Here is a 22,329-nt window from a genome sequence, read left to right on the forward strand (position 1 = left end):
TAAAAATATCGGTTAGAGAATTAAGTAGATTAAATTCCTTTATAAAACAAAGAGAATGGGAAATTTCCTGGTCGTCAGAAATGGTTTCAAAACGTGCAAATCGGGCATGTTTGAAACACGTGAGCTGTGGTTACGTTTGCCAGACATACGTCACGGCAGAAATGATTTCTCAATATAGGAAAGGGTTCGAAGAGTTAACAAGGGAAATCAGATAGAGATCAGCGAATCAAAGAAGCAGAGAGGATCATAGAACCTTGGAAGCGCGGTCAATAAAAGAATAATGTAAGACTTGAATTCCTTGATGCAAAGCAGTTGACCGGTCACATGATATGGTATAATAAACGGAATCATCATCTTTTTGTATCTGCCTCTTCGTGTTATGTTTTCAACAGAAAAGGTATTGTCCATTTATATTATAAGAACTTGTGAAAATCATCATCTCAAAAATAGGTAAGAAATATATGTGTCAGTGTTTATAGAAACACTTCCAGTCACAGAACTGTCAAACGTAAATACCAAACGCACTATCTCTCGATCTATCTATCAATATATCATAAATCTCCTCTCATTGAATTACATGCTCGGCTCTCCTGTATTAGCCTGTACCCTATCTCTTTATATATAAGACAGTCTCTATCTCATAATATGTCTCTCTCTTGATATACGCGATATATCTGCACACAACATGAACCTCTAAGACTCTACTAAGACGAACAACAACAACAACAACACTATACTACATCAGACCTCTTCGAATAAGAACTAAGCAACATATTCCATAATTTGGTGACGTGACCAGGATCACTCATACAAGGGTGGGTTTTAGGGCCCATTATATAAATATCACGAAAATAAATACTAGATGATATGAAAAAAATAATTAAGAAAAAAAAAAGAAGAAAATAATGAACACACAAATACACACAATGGAACAAAAAAGTATACAAGAAAAACCTTGAAACCACACAAAAACCATAACCGTGCCCGGAAACTTTGTTTTCGTCACGCTGGACATATCTCTCCGTTATTTATTTTTTTTTTATTACATTTTCACCCCAAACAAGGCAAATTGCCACTTTGGTGTAGGGGGCTACTATCAGGGGAAACAACTACTGGGGTACTATGTAGGGATTTGGGCAGCAAGGTGTCGGTTCTAAACAAGAGGTTATGCGGAGCTTCAGACATGCATCACAAGTAGACCATCAGCTGACCTTTCTCCAATTAGGATTGTGGCCTCGGGAAAGCCCACCGGGGATGAGTGCAGGGTCCCTTTCCATGTGCGTCATACAACCCGATATTATTCAACTGTTGATGGAGCAGCCGCTCTAAGCGCTACCAAAGAGTTCCGGTACCCTCAACCCTTTAGAAGAAGGTCAACCCAATCTGATCGCTCAGGCATATCTTATACTCAAGCACTCCCAAATGTTCAGTTTTAGGGGTGGGGCATGCTGGCATCATGGCAATCCAGGTATGCATTCTGAGGATGCTGGAAATGTTCCTGTGATCAAACGAAATGGAATCATGTCGTCTTTTCTAATGCAACAATTCTACCGTTCCACACTGTATTTTAATGAGATGGCATATTTCGTGCACATATCTAGCCATCAACTGTCGATCTGCAGTTTAAATGAGTTAAGATAAAAAAAAAAAGATTACACCAGCGACGTTATTTTTCAACAAATAATTAATCTATCTGAATGACGTGTCTGTCCAATCGCAGCTGGTAATTTCCAATTAAGAAGCTGATTTTGATACCCCTTTCAATTTTTCTGTTGTGTTTCTGATATGCCACGTGTTTTCTTTTGTGAATCGCCGTCGTAATAAGTCGAAAACACGTTGATCGATCCAAACAGTTGACAGAGCGAAACAATTTGAAGCGATAGAAATTAATCTGACTTTATGTTCTGAAATCAACAGTCAAATATATAGAATCCATTTATTAAAACTCAGCTGCTCAAAAACCAATTAAAATAAAACGTTTTCTTTTTCAGAGATAATATATATATATATATATATATATATATATATATGTGTGTGTGTATATATATGTGTGTATATATATATATATATATATATATATATAATCCAAACATTGTAGTGTTTGAATATATTGTAAAGTAGCAATTTTAGTCATTTACAACTGCTTTAAAGCTTCACTGCTCACTCATTTTCGACCAAATTTCAAACAATTATTATAGTTTATAGATTACCGTCAGATATAATGTGGGAAAAGGTTCGATATTCAGTAAAACAAAACTTATGATAAATTTAGTGGTGTTCAAAATCGTACAAAAACGTAAGGAGGTGAGCGACGTTTTTTATGACTGGTTTCCATAGCGACCACATCTCTTCAGCCACTAGTGTTGCTATTAATTCACTGCTGTCACGAAAAAAGAAGTAAAAAGTGAAACATACAGAATTAAAGGGAGATAATTGAAACAGGCGACTGTTGTATATTGTTATCACACATGTGTATGTTATGTTTAAAAAAAATAAGACTGAAATTAAAGAAAGAACGATAAAAAATAAGACTGAAATTAAAAAAAGAAATAGAAAAATGCGAGCATATAAATAATATGGTTAAACTTAAACATGGAAAAGTAAAGGACTAGTTGTTCAAACTGGAAAAGCTTAACCATATTACTTTTCATGCTGGCATTTTTCTATTGCAATATATATATATATATATATATATATATATATATATATATATATATATATATATATATATATAAACTATCTAGTTGCCCAGACGTAAGATACGCTTAAATATAATATTTTAATGGAAAAGCTTAACCATATTACTTTTCATCCTGGCATTTTTACCTACTCAAACTATAACTGCACATACACCTTAACCTTCGTAAACCTAAATATACAGTGACTGGGCTAAATTTCTTAGCTCAATTCCTAATACCTACTCAAACTATAACGTTATCCTGAACCTAAACTAACATAAAGTTTTAAAAAAAAATGGAAAAAACCTCAGGTAAGAGTCCTAATCCGCACTAATGCTTTTCTAACAAGCCTCCCCACAAAACCGCTTCCACTGCATGCCCCTAAATCACTTTGAGGAGTGTAACCTTTCATTATATATATAACCTCTACAAACTAACTCAGTAACATTAACTAACCACGCGGGGTCGCAGAAATACCTGGAGTAGGACCCAGGCGCGGAGCAAACCCTCTCAGGGCTGATGGACCCAGTAGATCTTCCCAGATCACCCGTCTAGAAAAAGAAAAACTCTGAAACTAAACCAAAGTGGAGGGAGGCCTCTCCAGTCTTGGACGACAACCTTCTTAGAACTGGTGACTCAAACAAATTACCGGTCTGCAAACCTAAATTGCTTAAGGAGTAGATAGGCTCTGTCTATCGCCGGCTTCCATACTTCTTCTTTTCCTATTAGTCAGGCGCAGAGACACTATCACAAGTGAATCGACAAAACACTTAGTGGTAGATCTTGTTTCTTGTCTATGGCATTGAATGCCATTCTTCCACTCCCGACACATCCCATCCCTCATAACTGGGAACTTGGGAGTGCTTGAGTACCACGCATGCCTGTGCAATTAGATTGGGGTGATATTCTTCTGATGGGCTGAGGGTACCGGATTGACAGTTCCTGGCTACTGTTTCCGACTGGTAGTACAGAAGCTCTAACTTTTTGGTAGCGCTTAGAGCGGCTGCTCCATCAACAGTTGTATAATATCGGAATGTTTGTAGTGCCATGTCGCGCATGGAAAGGGACCCTGCACTCATTCCCGATGGGCTTTACTGATGCCACAGTCCTAGTTGAAGAAAGGTCACCAAATGGTCTGCTTGTGTTGCATGTCTGTTACCCTGCATAACATCTTGTTCAGCTCCCCCTAACCTAACTGAAACTCTGTAAAAACATAATGACAGTACAATAAAAAATTAAGCTTAAACCAGGCCTAGGGACAAACAAATCCAACTCGCCTCCTACCTTGAGGCTTGCATTCACTAACATCCGTGGGCTTAGAACTAATTAAGCTGATGTTGAAGCATTTCTCCTAACAAATACCCCGGATATCTTAGCACTAAGCGATACTAACCTACATTGCTCCATTCCCTCTAACTACTTTAACATGCCTGGCTATCTCCCACTCTGCTGTAAGGACTCTGACAGACATATGCACGGACTTGGGGTCTACATTCGTAACACCCTCCCCCTGACTAGAGAAACAAACCTAGAAACGGACGATCAAGCCTTTATGTGCTTTAGACTAAACATACAACACAACATTAGCTACTTTTATTTTCTCTACCGCTCAACCCAGGACTGCACCATAATAAACAAAGTCTCTGACAGCATAGACACAGCACTCTTCCTTGACACTAGCGCACAGGTACATGTATTTGTTGACTTTAATGCTCACCACAAAACCTGGCTTGGATTCTCTACTCACACAGATGCAGCGGGCAGCACAACACATAGTTTTGCTATATCTTACTCCTTATCACAAATGGTTACGTTTCCAACCCGTTTCCCTGACCAGCAAGAACAACAAGCATCACTTCTAGATCTGTTTCTGACTGCAGTTCCCGAGGATTGTACAACAAATGCTGAAAGCCCACTCGGGAACGCTGACCATGCAGTAATAATGGTAGAAATCGCCCTAAATTCTAGACCCAAAACTGAAGAGCCAGTGCTCAAAACAACGAGATATTATAAAAAGGCTGACTGGGAAGCCATCAGAGATCTTATCAGAGATGCCCCATGGGGAAATATTTTTTCTCTTCCTGCTGAACAGTGCGCAAATGAGACCACTGAATGGTTCAAAACAGCAATGGAAGCACATGTTCCCATGCGGAAATTTTATAGCAAACCTCACTCTCCCCAATGGTTTACTTCGACTTGCGCAACTGCCATTGCTCAAAGGCAGCATGCATACCGCAGATTTAACCGACATAAGTCCAGTTCAAACAAACAGAAGTATATAGAAGCTAGAAATAACGTTAAGAAAGAAATAGCGACAGCTAAGAGAGAATTTACTGAAACCACTAAAAAACGCATCGAAGCACAAAAATTAGTAAATCGTGACTTCTGGAAAATCTACAACAGTGTAGTAAATAATGGGCAATCAACAATTCCCCCCGCTAACAAACAATCACAAGGTTGTTTACTCAGCAACCGACAAGGCTAATATGCTTGCCAGCCGGTTTGCCTCGAACTCCACACTGGACCCTACCAATCACCCCCTGCCTGATTTTCCTTTGCGGACAGACGCCACGCTAGACGATCTAAAAATCACCCCTGCTCAGGTACACGCTATCATAAAAAACCTTGACACTCCAAAGCATGTGGACCTGATCTCATTCCAGCTGTGCTATTAAAAAAGTGCTCAGCCGAAGTAGCCCCAGTTCTCTCCAAACTCTACAACAAATGCCTTAATGAATCATGCTTTCCGAGCTGTTGGAAAACTGTTCTGTGGTACCAATATTCAAGAATTCTGGCGAAAGAACTGACCCATCAAATTATCGCCCCATTAGCCTCCTCCCACTTTTCGCCAAAATATTTGAGACCATAATTAACCATGCTCCAGTCCGGCACCTTACAGATGCTAAGCTTCTGACTGACAAACAATATGGATTTAGACATGCCCATTCCACAGCTGACATCTTCACTGTAATCTCTGGACGTATATACCATTCATTGGACAAAGCGGGGGAGGGCAGAGCGGTAGCTCTAGATATATCTAAGGCTTTTGACAGGGTATGGCACAAGGGTCTCCTCAGGAAAATTAAATCATACGGTATCACTGGTAGAATACTTAACATAATTAAATCCTTCTTAGATAAGAGAAAAATCCAAGTTGTCCTCGACGGTCGTACGTCTAAACAGTGTGATATAAATGCGGGAGTGCCTCAGGGGTTTATCCTTGGACCTCTATTGTTCCTAATATTTATTAATGACCTCCCCGACAAAACTGCCTCTGAGATAGGTATATATGCTGATGACACTACACTCTATAAGAGGCAGGACAGGAAAACAAATGAACACATATCTAAAGAAATGACAAAAACACTAGAGGGTGACCTCCAATCTGTAGTGGAATGGGGACATAAATGGATGGTCACATTCAATGCTGCCAAGACTAAACTGGTTTCCTTCAATAATTACAAGAAACCTTCTCTGCCACCAATAGCAATGGCAAGTGACTCCCTGTCTGGGAGCACATCTTTCAAACTGTTTGGCCTAACGTTCACAGGAAACATGAGTTGGAACAATTATATTGAAAACATTGCCAGGGCCGCTACGAAGAAGGTAGGCTCTCTCTACCGTGCTAGAAAACTACTGACACCTGAAAGTATCCTGTACCTCTATAAGGCCATCATTCGCCCATGTATGGAGTATTGTTGTCACATTTGGGCTGGTGCATCTGCTACTAGTCTCTCGCTCCTAGACAAGGTTCAAAAAAGAGTCGCCAATCTGACAGGCCCTGAACTGGCATCTAAGCTTCAGCCTCTGTTCCATCGACGAAACGTTGCATCCCTCTGCCTGTTCTACAAGTATTTTAATGGCGAATGCTCTGACGAACTGCAGACACTTGTGCCCCCACGACGTAGACACCCTCGACAAACCCGACAGGCAGCTAAATCCCACCCGAACACAGTAGAGATCCCTAGATGTAAAAGATCTTTCTACTCCAGTAGTTTTTTCCCCAGAACCGCTAGACTCTGGAATATTATTCCAGGTCCTTGCTTCCCTAACTGTACTGACATGCAGAAGTTCAAGTATAACGTGAACTGACATCTTGCTGCCCAAATCCCAACATAGTACCCCAGTAGTTGCTGCCCCTGATAATAGCCGCCTACACCAAAGTGGCAATGTGCCTTGTTTGGGGTGAAAATGTAATTAAAAAAAATGTTTCCTGACCATTCCGACAATTTCAAACACTATTTCATTCAAAAATATTACAAAATCGACACTTTTCTGACGGCGAAATACACTATTTATGCATACATAAACATATTTCCAATCTCTTTCAGAGAGCAAGCAGTTGGACCTTACTACAGCCCACTTTGTATGTATTTTGTTAAATCATTTTCCGTATGCCATGAAATTTATAAATCGCCTTATTTTCATATTTCTACTTTTTACATTATATTTCAATCAATTACCTATTTTAATATTACATTAAACCTCTCTGTTATTTTTAAGCTATTATTTTTCTTCTCCAAATTATTTATTTAATTGATTTATTCGTACTTGTATAGTTTAGTCAAGACATTCAAAAATGAAAATATCGAAAAAAGTGTAAATTGTATGTATTCGTTATGGAGCGAAGTTCTCTGAAAAAAAATTTCATTCAATTTCATCAAGTAGTTTGTTTTTTTTTTTACAGCGGAAAAACACGTTTTTATGAGAGCTTGTTAAAGGCAGCCATCTTGGATTTAAAAAAAAATTGTTTGAATTTTTGAAATGCCAAAGGGAGATAACTGACACTGCTGACACCCCTCCCCATCTTTAATACTGGCTTTTCTTCCTAAAAATCGAACATTTTGCTCGGTATCATAACAAATTGTTTTTTCGCCATATCCATGTCAAGCTCTCTTCAGCCAATACTCATCTGATTTCAGATGAGCATTGGCTGAAAGCTTTATATGGATATCTTAAACGGTCCCTTATTATCGGGTTTGAAACCGACGGTACCAATGACTTATCTCATCTAAAATTTCCGTAAACAAAATATGAATATAAGATGTATGTATACATATATATGTGTGTGTGTGTGTGTGTGTGTGTGTGTGTGTGTGTGTGTGTGTGTGTGTGTGTGTGTGTGTGCGTGCGCGTCAGGTTGACAAAAAAGTTGTTGCAGTTTTTAATCTTGAAATTCAGATGAACATATCTCGGCTCCAAAAAAAATATTGATCGAAGTAAGCATCATCAGAATCAACATACTTTCGTCAACGCAAAACAGGTGTATTTATGCCAGTAACGTAAAAATCTTGCGTTCTGGTGGCGATGAAATCGCTGAAGGAGTTTTTGATATTGCTTAGGTTTTCGAAGTATTTCTCACGCAGAAAGTTGTCGAGATGCTCGAACAAGTGGTAGTCGGTAGGTGAAGGGTCTGTAGAGTTTAACGGATAAGGCAGAGTTTCGTAGTCAAATTCATTCAACTTCTGCAGGGTCGGTTTAGCAACGTGCAGTCGGGCATTATCGTGGAGGAGAATTGGTCTTTTTCTGTTGACTTATGCTGTTGTTGCTGAAGTTTCTGATACATTTCATCCATTTGTTAACAGTACGTGGTTTCGTCTGCATTAAAAAAAATTATAATGAATATGACCAGTTGCAGACCACCAAACAGTCAACATGACCTTATTGTGCAACTTTGGCTTCGGTGAGTGTCGTGGATCTTCGTCGGTGTCTAACCACTGAGCTGAACGTCGCCGATTGTCTTTTTCATCGCAAGTCACAACCCGGTCGAGAAACGGGTCGTTTTTGTTGCGTAAAAGAAGAAATGACACTTCATAACGGCGTTTCCTTTGGTTGTCAGTACATTCGTTAGGCATTCATTTATAAAAATTTTTAGTTCTTCCAATCTCTCTCAAGTGGTTGGAAATCGTCGTATACGTTACGTCTAATTCAAAAGCAAGTTCTCGAACAGGTGGGTGTCGGTTTGCTTTGATTAATGCTCTTAATTGATCGTTGTCAGAATTCGATGACCGACCACTACACTCGTCATCTTCCAGACTCTTGTCTCCATCTTAAACCACCAATTGTGCTTTGCATTAAGTAGTGGTTCCTGGTTCTGCTTCGTTGATATCATGAGCTGTTTCAGCTTAAATTGAAATAAGAAAATGTTCGAATTTGCTTTTTTTTCTATCTTATATTACACGTCTTGGAAAGAAGACAATTGTTTAAAAATGATTCTAATGTATGTATGTATGCCTAAAACTTTTGACACAGGCGACGTATTTTTACGAGGTCGGTATCGTTTTGAAGCTCAACCCTTCGGACGACAAATATCGAAAGATTGGCTAAAAACATTAATTCCTTAATTTCTTCACCCTTAAGTGGACACTTTCTACAAGAAGGAGTCGCTTTTTTCGCCGATATTTTCGAAAGTCATCCCCTCTTTTCGATTGACTAGCCTTAATTTAAACCTTCGTCACTTCCGGTTTAGCGATGGACGTAAGGACAAAGTGTTTTTTTTTTTTCACGTTCTTTTTCTCCTTCGCGGTACAGGTTCGAGCCTACCTGTCTGCCTACTAGCACTTTTTTTTCGCTCAACACACACCTCCAAACACCCGGTCAACGCCGGGCACCGAGGCTAGTATATATATGTATGAACCTGTCATCCTTTTTTTTTAAAGATGGAATCACCAGATCTTCGAAGACAAGCTTCAAGCAAGCGAGCCTGGGCGGTTCACAGAGTTTTATAATTATACAGACAAACATAAAATGGAAACCGTTATTATATTTATTTTACAAGATTCAGTTGATAAGTATTTTTGTAAAGATTACAACAAGGCTCGATCCTCTCGAGGTTTGTTTTCATTCTCGTCATGAATGCCATTATAAAGAACCTACACTGACCTTTGCACAGGACACTGCTGCATTTAAATGATGTTCTTCTCGCCTCAAAGAATCTTGAATTGGAAGCCATGTTTAATTTCAGAAGAGTTTCCAATGGGTAGCTATCTGTACAAGTCGTAGAGATAAAGAATTTTCAGTGGGTAACGGTTCTGTACAGGTCCTGAACTTTATAATTTTGCAGGCAAAGAGCAAAAGATCCGTCTCGTAATGACACGAAAAAAATGATGTACTGGAATGCTCAAAGATTCAATATTTTTATGGAGCAATTCCGATTTCTGATTGGTTGATAGCAGCACGTGACTTAATCTGATTCTTCAGTTCCTATCGTCAGCGTTTATAAATAGAATCTCGTAACTTTCATAGATCATACCCCCATTACATATAAAAGATATTGTAACAAAGAATAAAGTCGACCTGCAACAACAAGTTCTGCCCTAAAAGAATGAGGTGGCACAGTATGGCCTGCAGCTGAATATCAAAAAGACAGAATATGAAACCTTGGCGAAACATCCCAAATCAACGGAGGGAAAACAAATCACCATGAAGAAGCGGACCGAATCCACCTGATAGAATACACATGCACCTTTATTGTCACTCCTACAGCGATCTGTACAGTTCCCAACGCTGATGCTGAAACCAAGCACACAACTGGGATCCTACACGTGGTCAATCCTAGTGTTCTGCTCGCCTCAAAAAAAAATATAAGCAAAACAAGAAAAAAAGGTGTTACTTACAGTTTTTTCAGGTTGTCTAAATTAGAAAAGGCAAAATCCGGCAACTCCTGGATGTTGTTCCTTGCCAGGGAACTATGAAAATTAAAAAAAATAAAAGACAACAATTATTAAAAATAACTTGCCTCATGATAGTAGCGGGAAGTTCTTTTGTTTTTACATATTATGAGGTTGGTGCAAAAGTCTTTTTTTTCCGATATATAATTTCATCTTCAAAATGAAAAAAATAAATCACCGGATTCGGCATTAAATAACCAACCAACTACAAAAAAATGTCTATTTGCGAAAATCCTCATTCTTAACAAAAACAGAACCATTTTATTTAAGCCATAGAAGTAACATGCTCTCCTTCCACAAGGACTCGTAGCGTAACGGATAAATTACTAAGTAAAATTCAGTTTTAAGTTGTATTCTTCTGGAGGTTGAAGGTTCAATCCTCACCGTGGGCGAAATTAAGTATATAATTACGAATTATTTACGGCCTATACCCGGTTATAGTTGATAGAACTTCCAAGTATTAAATAAAAGATTCCGTTCGAAATTCTATGCAGATTTTTTAATGCGGCAGAAAGATTACCGACTTCGACAAGATACGCCTAAAGAATGTCGGAGATTACATCGGCCTGAACGATAAGACCAGTAGTCTAAATAATTAAAATAATACAAATTACAAATTTAAAATTTAAAAACATAGGAGAGGTCCTGTAGGTAAGATAGGACATCATCTCAATTATTAAATCTTTTATTCCTAATAGGTTTATAAAAGTATCCGTTGATACGTAGAAGTCTGAAGCTCATAGTATCAACACTATTGTTCCTCAGGGTTCTATCCTAAGCCTTAATCTCTTCCAACCATCTCCCAGACCACATTCTTAGATCATTCGTCTACATTTATGCAGACGACAGTAACATCTATGGCAGCATTGTAAAGACTGGCAATGACCAATATCTCTTTGATTCTCTCTATTCTAATTTTGAGCACGTAGCGCAACATGTAAAATGGTTACTAGTTATAATACATCCTCTCTCTTTACACCACCAACGTTCTAATCCCCACTTGGCCCTAATCGAAATGAATGATTATCATTTTGAGGAAGTATCCTTCTTTGACAAGTTTTTGAGGACTGACCTTCACTCCTGATTTGAAATGAAAACCCCACATCATGTCCATTCTCAAGATCGCCAAAAAAATAATCAGATCGATTCCACAATGTATTTCATTTCCGATGCAATTTTCCACTTATACAAACATCAAATCCGTCCCTTAGAATTAGTGTTGCCATACCTGGAGAGAAGCTGCCCAGGATGGAAATGGTGTTAAACTGACTTCGAAATCTAATGAGCGATGCCCTTTTCCTCTTCCTGCTAACTCTTTCTCACAGAAGAGACGTTGCGATATTATCTTTGCTCTATCGTTATTTTCATTGCATGTGCTCGACTGTGCTTCACTCCATGTCCCTACCCTCCTGTAAAACACTCACGGCAAACACTCGTCCAGCTAACACCACTATCAGCAATATCCCTTATTCTCTTTCTGTGCATAAAACTAAACGAAAATTCCAGTTTGTTTTCCCAGAACTGCTCGTATGTGGAACACAATACCAAGAGGTTGCTTCTCAGCTGATTATAACCTGATCGTTTTCAAGCCCAACCTAAACAAATTCTTGAATAATTTATTTCCATCTAATTTCCACAATCACCGATCATTACGGTGTTATCTCTCATTGGCCCTTATCCTTGAGTTGCCCCCGGGCCTTGATGAGTGGTGACTCTCTAACAAATAAGTCAGAAAAATCTCCGACTAGAAAACGAAATTGTGTTTTTGCGCTTTGTCAAAGCAAGAGATAACCCTATCCATATGGAGGTGAGTACGGCACAATCACGTTGACAAAGTTAAGCATCGTTGATCCTGGCCAGTACCAAATGGGTGACCATTTGGGAAGACTAGGCGCTGTATGTACTTTCTGGGAATATTGGGCGTGAGGTCAGCACCCTCACCCTGTAAAAAGAACTCGCTACAAAAGCAGCCACAAAAGTTGTAAATGGCCTATTCGCCTCCGGGGGCTCAAGAGCTATGGATGGATATGGAGGTGACAATGGTCTAATGGGTAACGACACGGACTGACGATGTGGGGGTCCCAAGTTCGAATCCAGTTTGTTCCATAAAAATTACTTTTACTTAAGATATTATTAACATTCACTACTTTAGAAAAATATCGGGTTTGGTAAGTTTGTAAACGTTGTGTGTTTTGTCTGCCTTTACGAAGAGGTAATCAGAATCATAGAACTGCTAATGGTAAAATCCAACCGTTGTTGGAAGTAGCTTTTCCTTTTGTGGAAATAAGTCTATTGTGCATTATCCAACCAAAAATCATGTAATATATTCAGGTAGTATGACTTTTAAATGAGAAATAAGGTTCTTCTTCACTATAGCACTCTGATGTAAAAGCAAAACCTCTCACCTGTGACATACAGAAAATTTTGCACAACAGAAAATTATCTAAATTATTTTTAATATGAATTTTACATTACCCGCCCTAGGGAAGGGAATGTTTTCCATATATGTGTAAATTTCCTGTTCTAGGTAACGTACAATTATCTCATACATATAATACCCGTCCTAGGATAGGTAAAACATTCTTTTGTTCAAGATGGCAAATGATAAATAGACATAAAAAAAAAAATCCTCTATCCTAAGAATAACAGGTATGTTCAAAACTTTTTCTTATACGGCCCCGAGCAACGCCGGGTGGTCTTGCTAGTAAGTCTATATATAAAAAAAGATATTATAAACTTTAAGTTAAATCACCATCATCATCATCATCATCATCATCATCATCATGACGGGCTCCTTGCTCGGACCAATGTGACTCTTCCTCTCGAGAGTGTCCCGTCTTCCATCAGCTGCCTCAGATCTTCAGGTTCACAGTTGGCGTCGTGTGTTATTTGTTGGATGTGCGTGGATCTAGGTCGTCCTTTGCTTGCGCGTCCGTGTCGTGGAGTCCATAGCAATACATCACTCACCAATTCTATGCTTGCTTCTCAGACAATCACCAGCAAATCGTAGGCGTCTTTCTCTGATGGTATTAGATATGGCAGGTAGGTTGCCATAAAGTTGCTGCTTCGTGGGATGATTTTAAATCATGATGTTAAATAATAGTTATCTATTCTACCTATGCTTCAATCTAATACGTACAAATATAATGAACATTATAACTAAGAAGTAACTTATTTGGACAGTACCAAATGGGTTACCATTTGGGAAGGCTAGGCGCTGTATGTACTTTCTGGGAAGGTTGGGCGTGGGGCCAGCACCCTCACCCTGTAAAAAGAACTCCTCGCTATAAAAGCATCTACAAAAGTTGTAGATGGCCTATGCCCCTCCAGGGGCTCAAGAGCTATGGATGGATATGGAGGTGACGATGGTTTACACCCATATTAACCCCGCTAAACTAATGTAATTTGAATTTTAATCGCTATTAACTCAATCAAGTATAAATTAACACCTTATATAAGGCATATAATAATGTGATAATATTGGTAATTGTTTTAAAAATTTTGTAAATAATAATAAAATGCGTGACGTACGTATTTATATATCCTTATAGATGTGTGTGTACGTTTATATGTCCCCCGATTAAATTTTAAATTCTCATAATAACTCTATAATGGTCTTTGATCGTAAATTTAAATATAATTCATTAACTAATAACTTAATTTCATAAATTTAATATTTTAAAATTATTTACTTGAATATATACATGTGTATGCATATTAGTATTTCTGTATGTGTGTTTCTTTATGCGTATTTTCGTACGTGTATGTTTATGTACATGTATATATATATATATGTATATGTATATAGATATATGTTTCGTTGTGAGCATGTATATATATATATATATATATATATAAGTGAACGTGTCTGTGTGTGAATGTGTCTGTGTACATTTCCCTACGCAATAACTCTATCAATTTTAAGCCTACAGATTCGAAATTTGATATACGAGGTACTGAGATTTTGGGAAAATCGATGTGATTCGTTTTCGGACAGGAGTTTGGCGATTAAGGGGTTAAAGTTCAATGATTTTACCCTTGAGAACTCTACCAAACTCCTCCGACAATTTTTGGTATAAACACTTGATTTTTTACATATAGGTTCCTTTGACATGGATCTAACTTAATAACTTGATTTGAGTCAAATCAATAAATTTTAAGGAGTCATAATAGGGGTCAAAGTTAAAAAGAAATTGACCGTTTTTGTTTTTTTGTTTTGTTTTGTTTTGTTTTTGCTCAGCATACACCTCCAAACACCCGGACAACGCCGGGCACCCATACTAGTGAGTCTATAAACGCTTAGCGTTTTATTCTTTATCATAGAGATAGTTTTTTTTATCTCCCCCTTTCCACCACATTTCATTTTCAAATTTATTTCATTTTTCTCCCTAACCTTCAACTTTTTTCTGACAAGCGCCTTGTTGTATCAACGAGCACATTTGCAAACCCCTTTTATTCGACACGACAAAATTAGCCTATAAACAGACAAGTTTTACTCCCCCTACCTACTAACACAATCTACTATTCTTGTAAAATACGCCTCACTTTAATAATTTCAAATTTATATTTTTTATAAATCCAGCTGTCGTAATTTTTTAACAATTTTCCAAAAAGTTTGAAATACGACTTCTTCATTCGTATCCTTCCTTTATTTTAGAGAGCTCGCAACTTTGATAGTCTTATTTTTATTTTTTTATTTATTTATTTATTTTGAAGAGCTCATATTTTTTTTTTTTTCTATAACTTCGAATAAATAATAAAGAATGTACATGCATATATACACACACACACACACACACACACATATATGTGATTAGTTTTTTTTAGAAGAGCGCTCTGCTACCTGCGCAAACGCGACATACACAAGAAAGTCAATTAACCAGCACAGATCAAGCAAACCGCGGCGAACTCCAACTATGGAACGGACCTACTTCATCTCGAACAAGGGATGCGGTCATGCAACCAAGCTATAACCCAAAGCGATATCTCACAAATAGGAATTGTATATTCGTTAGGACGATGTCATCGAACATGCTTACCTAGCGGGCAATTAGTAATAGAATTTTCAGACTGTGAGAGATTATATAATTATTTCCACAGTCAAACAACGTCGCAGCTCATACGAGCCATGACAGCTAACAAACTGTCATGCCTCTTGTGAGCTGCGATGTCGGTTGGCTGTGAAAATAATTAAATATATATATATATATATATATATATATATATATATATATATATTTCCACAAAAGTACATTCAACAATAAAAAAACACCGTATGAAAACAACGCTAGCAAATAAATACTGGGAACTCAAGGAAAGCGGTAGTCGAATGGAAAATAATAAGACAAGCTACCACGTGTAGGGACCTAGACCACCCATGTAGATTATGCCTTCATAAAAAATTTGCTATCCTTTACTTTAAAAAAACCCAACATCTATTAAACTGTAGAAGAGAAATGGAAAACAACTGTGTTCACAAGATAAAATTTACTCTAGGATAGCGATACAAAATAGTTTTAAAACTAACAAAAACAATAGAAAATGTATGTACATATATATATTTATATATAAACTAACCTAGATTTAAAACAGATCAAGAAACTAGATATCCAGTCTAAATAGAGCACACACAAAGGAACAGGTCAACCAGAGGTCAAATAGGCCTTTGTCCGATAAGTGCATGCTAATTGGCTGGTAGGAAGGGCGCGATGAATACTAGAACGCTGATTGGCTAACTAAAATCTCAATAGAAGATGCGTATATAAAACCGACAAACAACCACAAAATTCGCGCATAAGCCTGGAGTGTCCTAGAGTGGATGCAACGCGGAATATTCGGTGTAGCTTAATCGCCATATATATTTTATAACTGACTATATATATATATATATATATATATATATATATATTTATATATATATAAATATATTTATATATATATAAATATATCTCTATATATATAAATATATCTCTCTCTATATATATATAAATCTATCTATCTATATATATATATATAAATCTATCTATCTATATATATATATCTATATATATAAATCTATCTATCTATATATATATATATATATATATATATATATATATATATATATATATAGATAGATAGATAGATAGATAGATAGATATAAGATTATGCAGTTGATAAGTTGTAAAATTAGTTTATGGCTCTTAAAATTCGTACTAAAATTTTCTGTAACGGATAAAGTATTTGGCAAAATTCAATTGCAAATTTACACACAGTTGAAGGTTCAAATGAAACGTAAAATACAAATGTGAATTACTTAAGACTTTTACCCATTCATTGCTGACAGAAAGATGGCATGATGACCCTGTGGATTAAATGAAACGTTCCTTTCGAAATTTCGTGCGCATTCTCAAGTTCGACAGAAGTGTGCCTAAGCTAGGTAAGATGCAACTGAAGGAGGTCGAAGGTTACATCAAACGAAACATTGTGAAAGTAACACTCCATATGAGAACAGTAGTCCGAAGAAGTCGTGCGAATAATAAATCCTCATCTCAAAAATTCAGAAACGTAAACTCTACGGATGCTCAAATATGTAATAATCATTCACATTTTCTTACATTAGAACTTTTTTTTTCTTTAGATTAAAGTGAACAATGAATATTGTAATTTTCTGAATTGCAATTATTTTCATTTGTTAACTTAAATGTTCAATTTGTATGCCAGATAGTACCCACACAATATATATGCATAAAAACAATAAGGATTTTCTTTCACTAATGGGCTACCATAACTTTTATTGTGCTTTTTATGTATTGGAAAGGTGGAAAATCTTTTGAATGAAATCGATTGAGATATTTTTAACGCTTCTCATTGGCTGAAAATTTTAAATCAGAAACGAGACAAAAGATCTGAGTCGTTCTTCAAGCCCACTAGGATGGAAACAAACGCACCCCTGAAATATTTCTCCAATTTTATACCGATCTTATTAGACATGCTTTTAGAGTAAGAGTCGGCAACCTACGACCTGCGGGCCGGATCCGGTCCGGTAAAACATTTTGCCATTCTTACAAACCTGATTACTAGGGTTATGACAAGAGAAAATTTTTTTCATTATTTTGACGCGAGTATATATTAGTTAATATCTTATGTTTTTAGATAGAGTGATGTGGTAGTCTAACTGTGTCGGATATATAGTCGAGAGTAAAAACAATAAGAAGTTTATCTTGTCATAGACCTACTGATTACCCATGATATTTTTAACACGTCACGAATTACAGTTTAAATTTAACAAAAGGCCTGCTGTTATCGTCCTCTGAGTCACCCAACCGAATTTCAATACTATTACCGCAGCAGCAGCAACAACAACAACAACAACAACAACAGGATTAAAAACCCGCCCCCTACTTATGTTTACTACGCTATAATCGCAATGACTAATGTATAACCATTAACCCTTATCCTCGAGTGGCCTCCGGGCCTTGATAAGTGGTAACTCCTATGTAAAAGGAAAAAAATCAATCTTCACCTCAAAAATTCAGAAACGTAAGGCAAAGGTATTTTGATCTTTATTGTCTGGATTTTGTGAAAATATTATATATATATATATATATATATATATATATATATATATATATATACTAGCAAAAGTACCCGTCGTTTACTGGGTTAAAAAACAGCCTACAGAAAATGGACTCTGATTTATGAAACTATGATAGGTTATGAAAAGGAAGATTGGTAAATTTGGGTTGAATTCTATGGAGGTCAGGTGCGAACGGACGCCCTATGATTTTATTATACCATATTTCTTCAAACTGAAACATAATTATCAAAGTATACTTACGCAGATAGATATGAAAAGTGTTTATTAAAGTTTGTGCCTATTTCCATTCGCAGGCCCCACAATTTTATTATACCATCCCTATTTAAGTTAAAACATACTTTTCAAAGTATTCTTATGTACATCTATATCAAAAACACTTGTAAACGTTTTTTTTATTTTTAAATTTTTTATTTCCATACTTTGTGGACAAGGCGCGAACGCAGACCCAACAATTTTAATGAACCACCGTTCTGCGAGATCAAACATACCCATTCCTGTATCTCGATACATCTTCTATCATTATATACAATCAGTTTTTTTAAATAGTCAACCATATAGGAGCCTATTCGTGAACAGACAGACAGACACACACACACATTCAGCTTTATATTATACTAGCGAGGGGTACCCGGCGTTGCCCGAGTGTTTGGAGGTGTGTGTGGAAACTCCGGGGGGGGTTAAAAATGTTTTGGTAGGTAAGTATGAGGATCGAACCCGAATCGTTGAGGCAAAGTTGTAAATTAAAGTGTGAAAATAAACACGTGCGACGTTAACCATTGCCCCACCGCGAGATACTAACGGAAACACGTTTGAATTTATTTAATTACTTGGATTTGGCAGGTGCCCGCTTTAATGAGTTAATGAGGTCAAGTTTGACTGCGGGATAGTATTTCATTTACTGCTGAACGCTTTTTTTTTTTTTTTTTTTTTTTTTTTTTTTTTTTTCCCAAGATGTTATAGGAAAAAGACTAACCCACATGCGGCGAGCGACAAATGTTGAATATTTATCTTCCCAAAATCGAGCAAATTAAATAGACAGGCGAGCTTCGTTGTTAACTGTGAGGTATTACGATTTATATGTGATATAAAAAGTTTTTAGAAGTTGTGAAGCGACCGACCGCTTCTCTGAAAGAAGCCTTTTGTAGACATACAGAAAAGTCGAACACACATACAAACATACATACATTTTCGCTTTTATATTTATAGATATTTATATATTGTTTTTTTTTTTAAGGCAAAGGTATACTTACAAATAATGAATCTGAGTTAAATTGGTGAAAGCGAATGGCGGAACTTCCTTGATGTGATTTTTGGCGAATGAACTGAAACAGAGAAAGAGAGAGAGAATTGTCTTCATGAAAATTTCTAAAGGAATAAAAAAAAAAGCATTTTAAGTCCATATTTGAGATGCAAATATTTTATTGAAAACCATTAGATATGCTTGAATTCTGAATTTTCAAAATTAATTTCGAATATCAAAGTATTCATCACAGACGAAAGGGTTTATTTATTTATTTATTTATTTTCATAATTCGAAATATCCTTGTGCTGTTATCGAGACGGTTCTCAGATGTTGTTACGCGATGAAGGTTGAGACATCTCTTTAATTTGATCTTTTATAAACTCGAGGTCTTCATCAAACTACACTATCAATATATGCTTTAAAGACCTAATACTATATATATATATATATATATATATATATATATATATATATATATATATATATATATATATATATATATATATACTAGCATTTCAGCCCGGCGTTGCTCGGGTGTTTGGAGGTGTGTATTCAGAAAAAAAAAGTGGTAGTAAGAAGGCAGGCTCGAACCTGTACTGCAAAGGAGGAACAGAGCGGGAAAAGAACGTGACGTCTTTGCTGTTACGACCATCGTCAAACCGGAAGTGACGTAGGTTTTAATTAAGGCTAGACAATCGAAAGGAGAATATAGTGAAGATATTAATGTTTTTAGCTAATTTTTCGATATTTGTTGTCTGAAAGGTGGAACTTCAAAACGATACTGATTTTGTAAGAATCTGTCGCCTCTATCGAAAGTTTTAAGCAGATATGCAAACATATATACATACATACATTTATATATTGGTAACTAAAGATGTTCGACCAAACCGATTAAAAAGCTTGCCCTATTTCTGAATACCCTTTATGTCAAATTTCAAACGTTTAGAGGAGAAAGTCAAATTTTTTTAAACTTTAACCCCTATTATGACCCCTTAAGTTTAATTGTTTTGGGCTCTAATCCAGTTATTAAGTTAGATCAATGTCCAGGGAATCTATATCTAAAATCGCGTTTAAACTCAAAATTGGTGGAGGAGTTTGGTAGAGATCCCACGGGTCAAATCGCTGAACTTTGACCCCTTAACAGCCAAATTTCTGGCCAAAAACGGATTACAAAGATTTTCCCAAATCTCAATACCCTGTATATCAAATTTCGAGTCTGTAGACTGACAATTGACAGAGTTATTGCATAGGTAAATGTACACAGACACACAGGCACGTTCACTTTCATAGATATACTAGCATTTCAGCCCGGCGTTGCTGGGGTGTTTGGATGTGTCTGCTGAGCAAAAAAAAAAGTGGTAGTAGACAGGCAAGCTCGAACCCGTACCGCAAAGGAGGAAAAGAACGGGGGGAAAACCCCGACGTCTTTGCGGTTACAACCACCGCCAAACCTGAAGTGACTGCTGTTAACATTTAGGACAGACAATCGAAAGGAGAGGAGAACTTTCAAAAATATCGGCGAAAAAAGCGCCCCCTCCCTTTAAAAAAGTGCCTAGTAGAAGGTGAAGATATTGGTTTTAGCCAGTTTTTCAGAATTTGTCGTATGAAAGGTAAAACTTAAAAACGATACTGATCTTGGTAAAATCCGTCGCCTCTGTCGAAAGTTTTAGGCAGACATACATACATACATACATACATACATTTATATATTGGTAAAAAAAAAAAATTCGACCCAAACCGATGCTTGCCCTATCTCTGAATACCTTTTACGTAAATTTTCAAATGCTTAGACCAGAAATTGTCTGAGTAATTTGGTAGAAATCGCAGAGGTCAATTTTTTTAAACTTTGGCCCCTATTATGAAAAATATGTAAAATATCAAGTGTGTGGATCCAAAATTTTCGGAGGAGTTTGGTAGCGTTCTCAAAGGTCAAATCGTTTAACTTTGACCCCTTAAGCGCCAAATTTCTGGCCGAAAACCGATCTCATCGATTTTTCCAAATCTCAGTACCCTATATATCAAATTTCGAGTCTGTAGACTTAAAATTGACAGAGTTATTGCGTAGGGAAATGTACACACACAGACACGCAGACAGACAGATACACAGACAGATGCACAGACACGTTCACTTTTATATATATATATATATATATATATATATATATATATGTAGATATGAACCAATAGCTATTAATACTATCAGCATTTTACATCAATTGTACAAAGAGTAGTAGTAGCAGGAGTAAGAAAAGTAATAATAATAATAATAATAATAATAATAATAATAATAATAATAAAAGCAATGAATCATTTCTCCTTGTAAACACACCGGATATATTGGCGCTAAGTGAAACTAATCTACACTCCTCCATCCCCTCTAACCACTTTAACATGCTTGGTTATCTCCCAGTTTGACATAAGGACTCAGACAGACATATGCACGAACTTGGAGTCTATATTCGAAACACACACCCCTTGACTAGAAAATTAAAACTAGAAATCACCCTAAATTCTCGACCCATAGCTGAAGAGCCATTATTCAAAACGACGAGGTATTATAAGAAGGTTGACTGGGAAGCAAACAGGGATCCTATCTTTTCTCTTTCTGCAGACCAGTGCGCAAATGGGAGACCACTGATGGTTCAAAGCGGCAAATGAAGCTCATGTTCCCATGCGGAAGTCCTATATAAAAAAACACTTCCCCCAATGGCATACAGCAGATTTATCCGGCATAAGTCCAGTACAAACAGACAAAAGTTTATTGAACCCATAGACTGTGATCATAGCGTAGTATCTGTGTTAACGCTGGCAGGCAGGGCCAAGGGTGAAAACATTATTATTATTATTATTATTACTATTATTATTATTATTATTATTATTATTATTATTAATAATAATAATAATTATAATAATAATAATAATAATAATAATAATTAATTTGAGCGATAGCGGGTCACTGGATCGATTATTATGATTAGAAAAATGAACATTTGCCGATTAACAACTAAATAATAAACAAGTACAAAAAGAATATGATTTTAGAAAATACAGGACAACATAATTTTTGATTTGGATAAACAAATAATACGATTTCTATTACGTTAGCGTATGGGGTCTTAGCCACGTGATGAGATGTAGATTTGGAGAGATTCTAACCAG

General features: G+C 36.6%; 1 protein-coding gene across 1 annotated transcript in view; it reads right to left on the reverse strand.

Annotated features, from left to right (window-relative positions):
• The window catches only part of LOC145266330 (uncharacterized), a 766,230-nt gene that overhangs the window by 291,804 nt on the left and 452,097 nt on the right, over window positions 1-22,329 (reverse strand). Inside the window, exons 6-7 of the mRNA XM_080121918.1 lie at window positions 19,178-19,249; window positions 10,295-10,366 (exon numbers count right to left, since the gene is read on the reverse strand). Of these exons, the coding sequence (XP_079978044.1) occupies window positions 10,295-10,366; window positions 19,178-19,249 (144 nt within the window). The remainder of the gene's footprint in view (window positions 1-10,294; window positions 10,367-19,177; window positions 19,250-22,329) is intronic.

This window comes from Euprymna scolopes, chromosome 41, assembly GCF_053919585.1.
Source record: "Euprymna scolopes isolate OS-2025 chromosome 41, ASM5391958v1, whole genome shotgun sequence".
Classification (NCBI taxonomy): Eukaryota; Metazoa; Mollusca; class Cephalopoda; order Sepiida; family Sepiolidae; genus Euprymna; species Euprymna scolopes.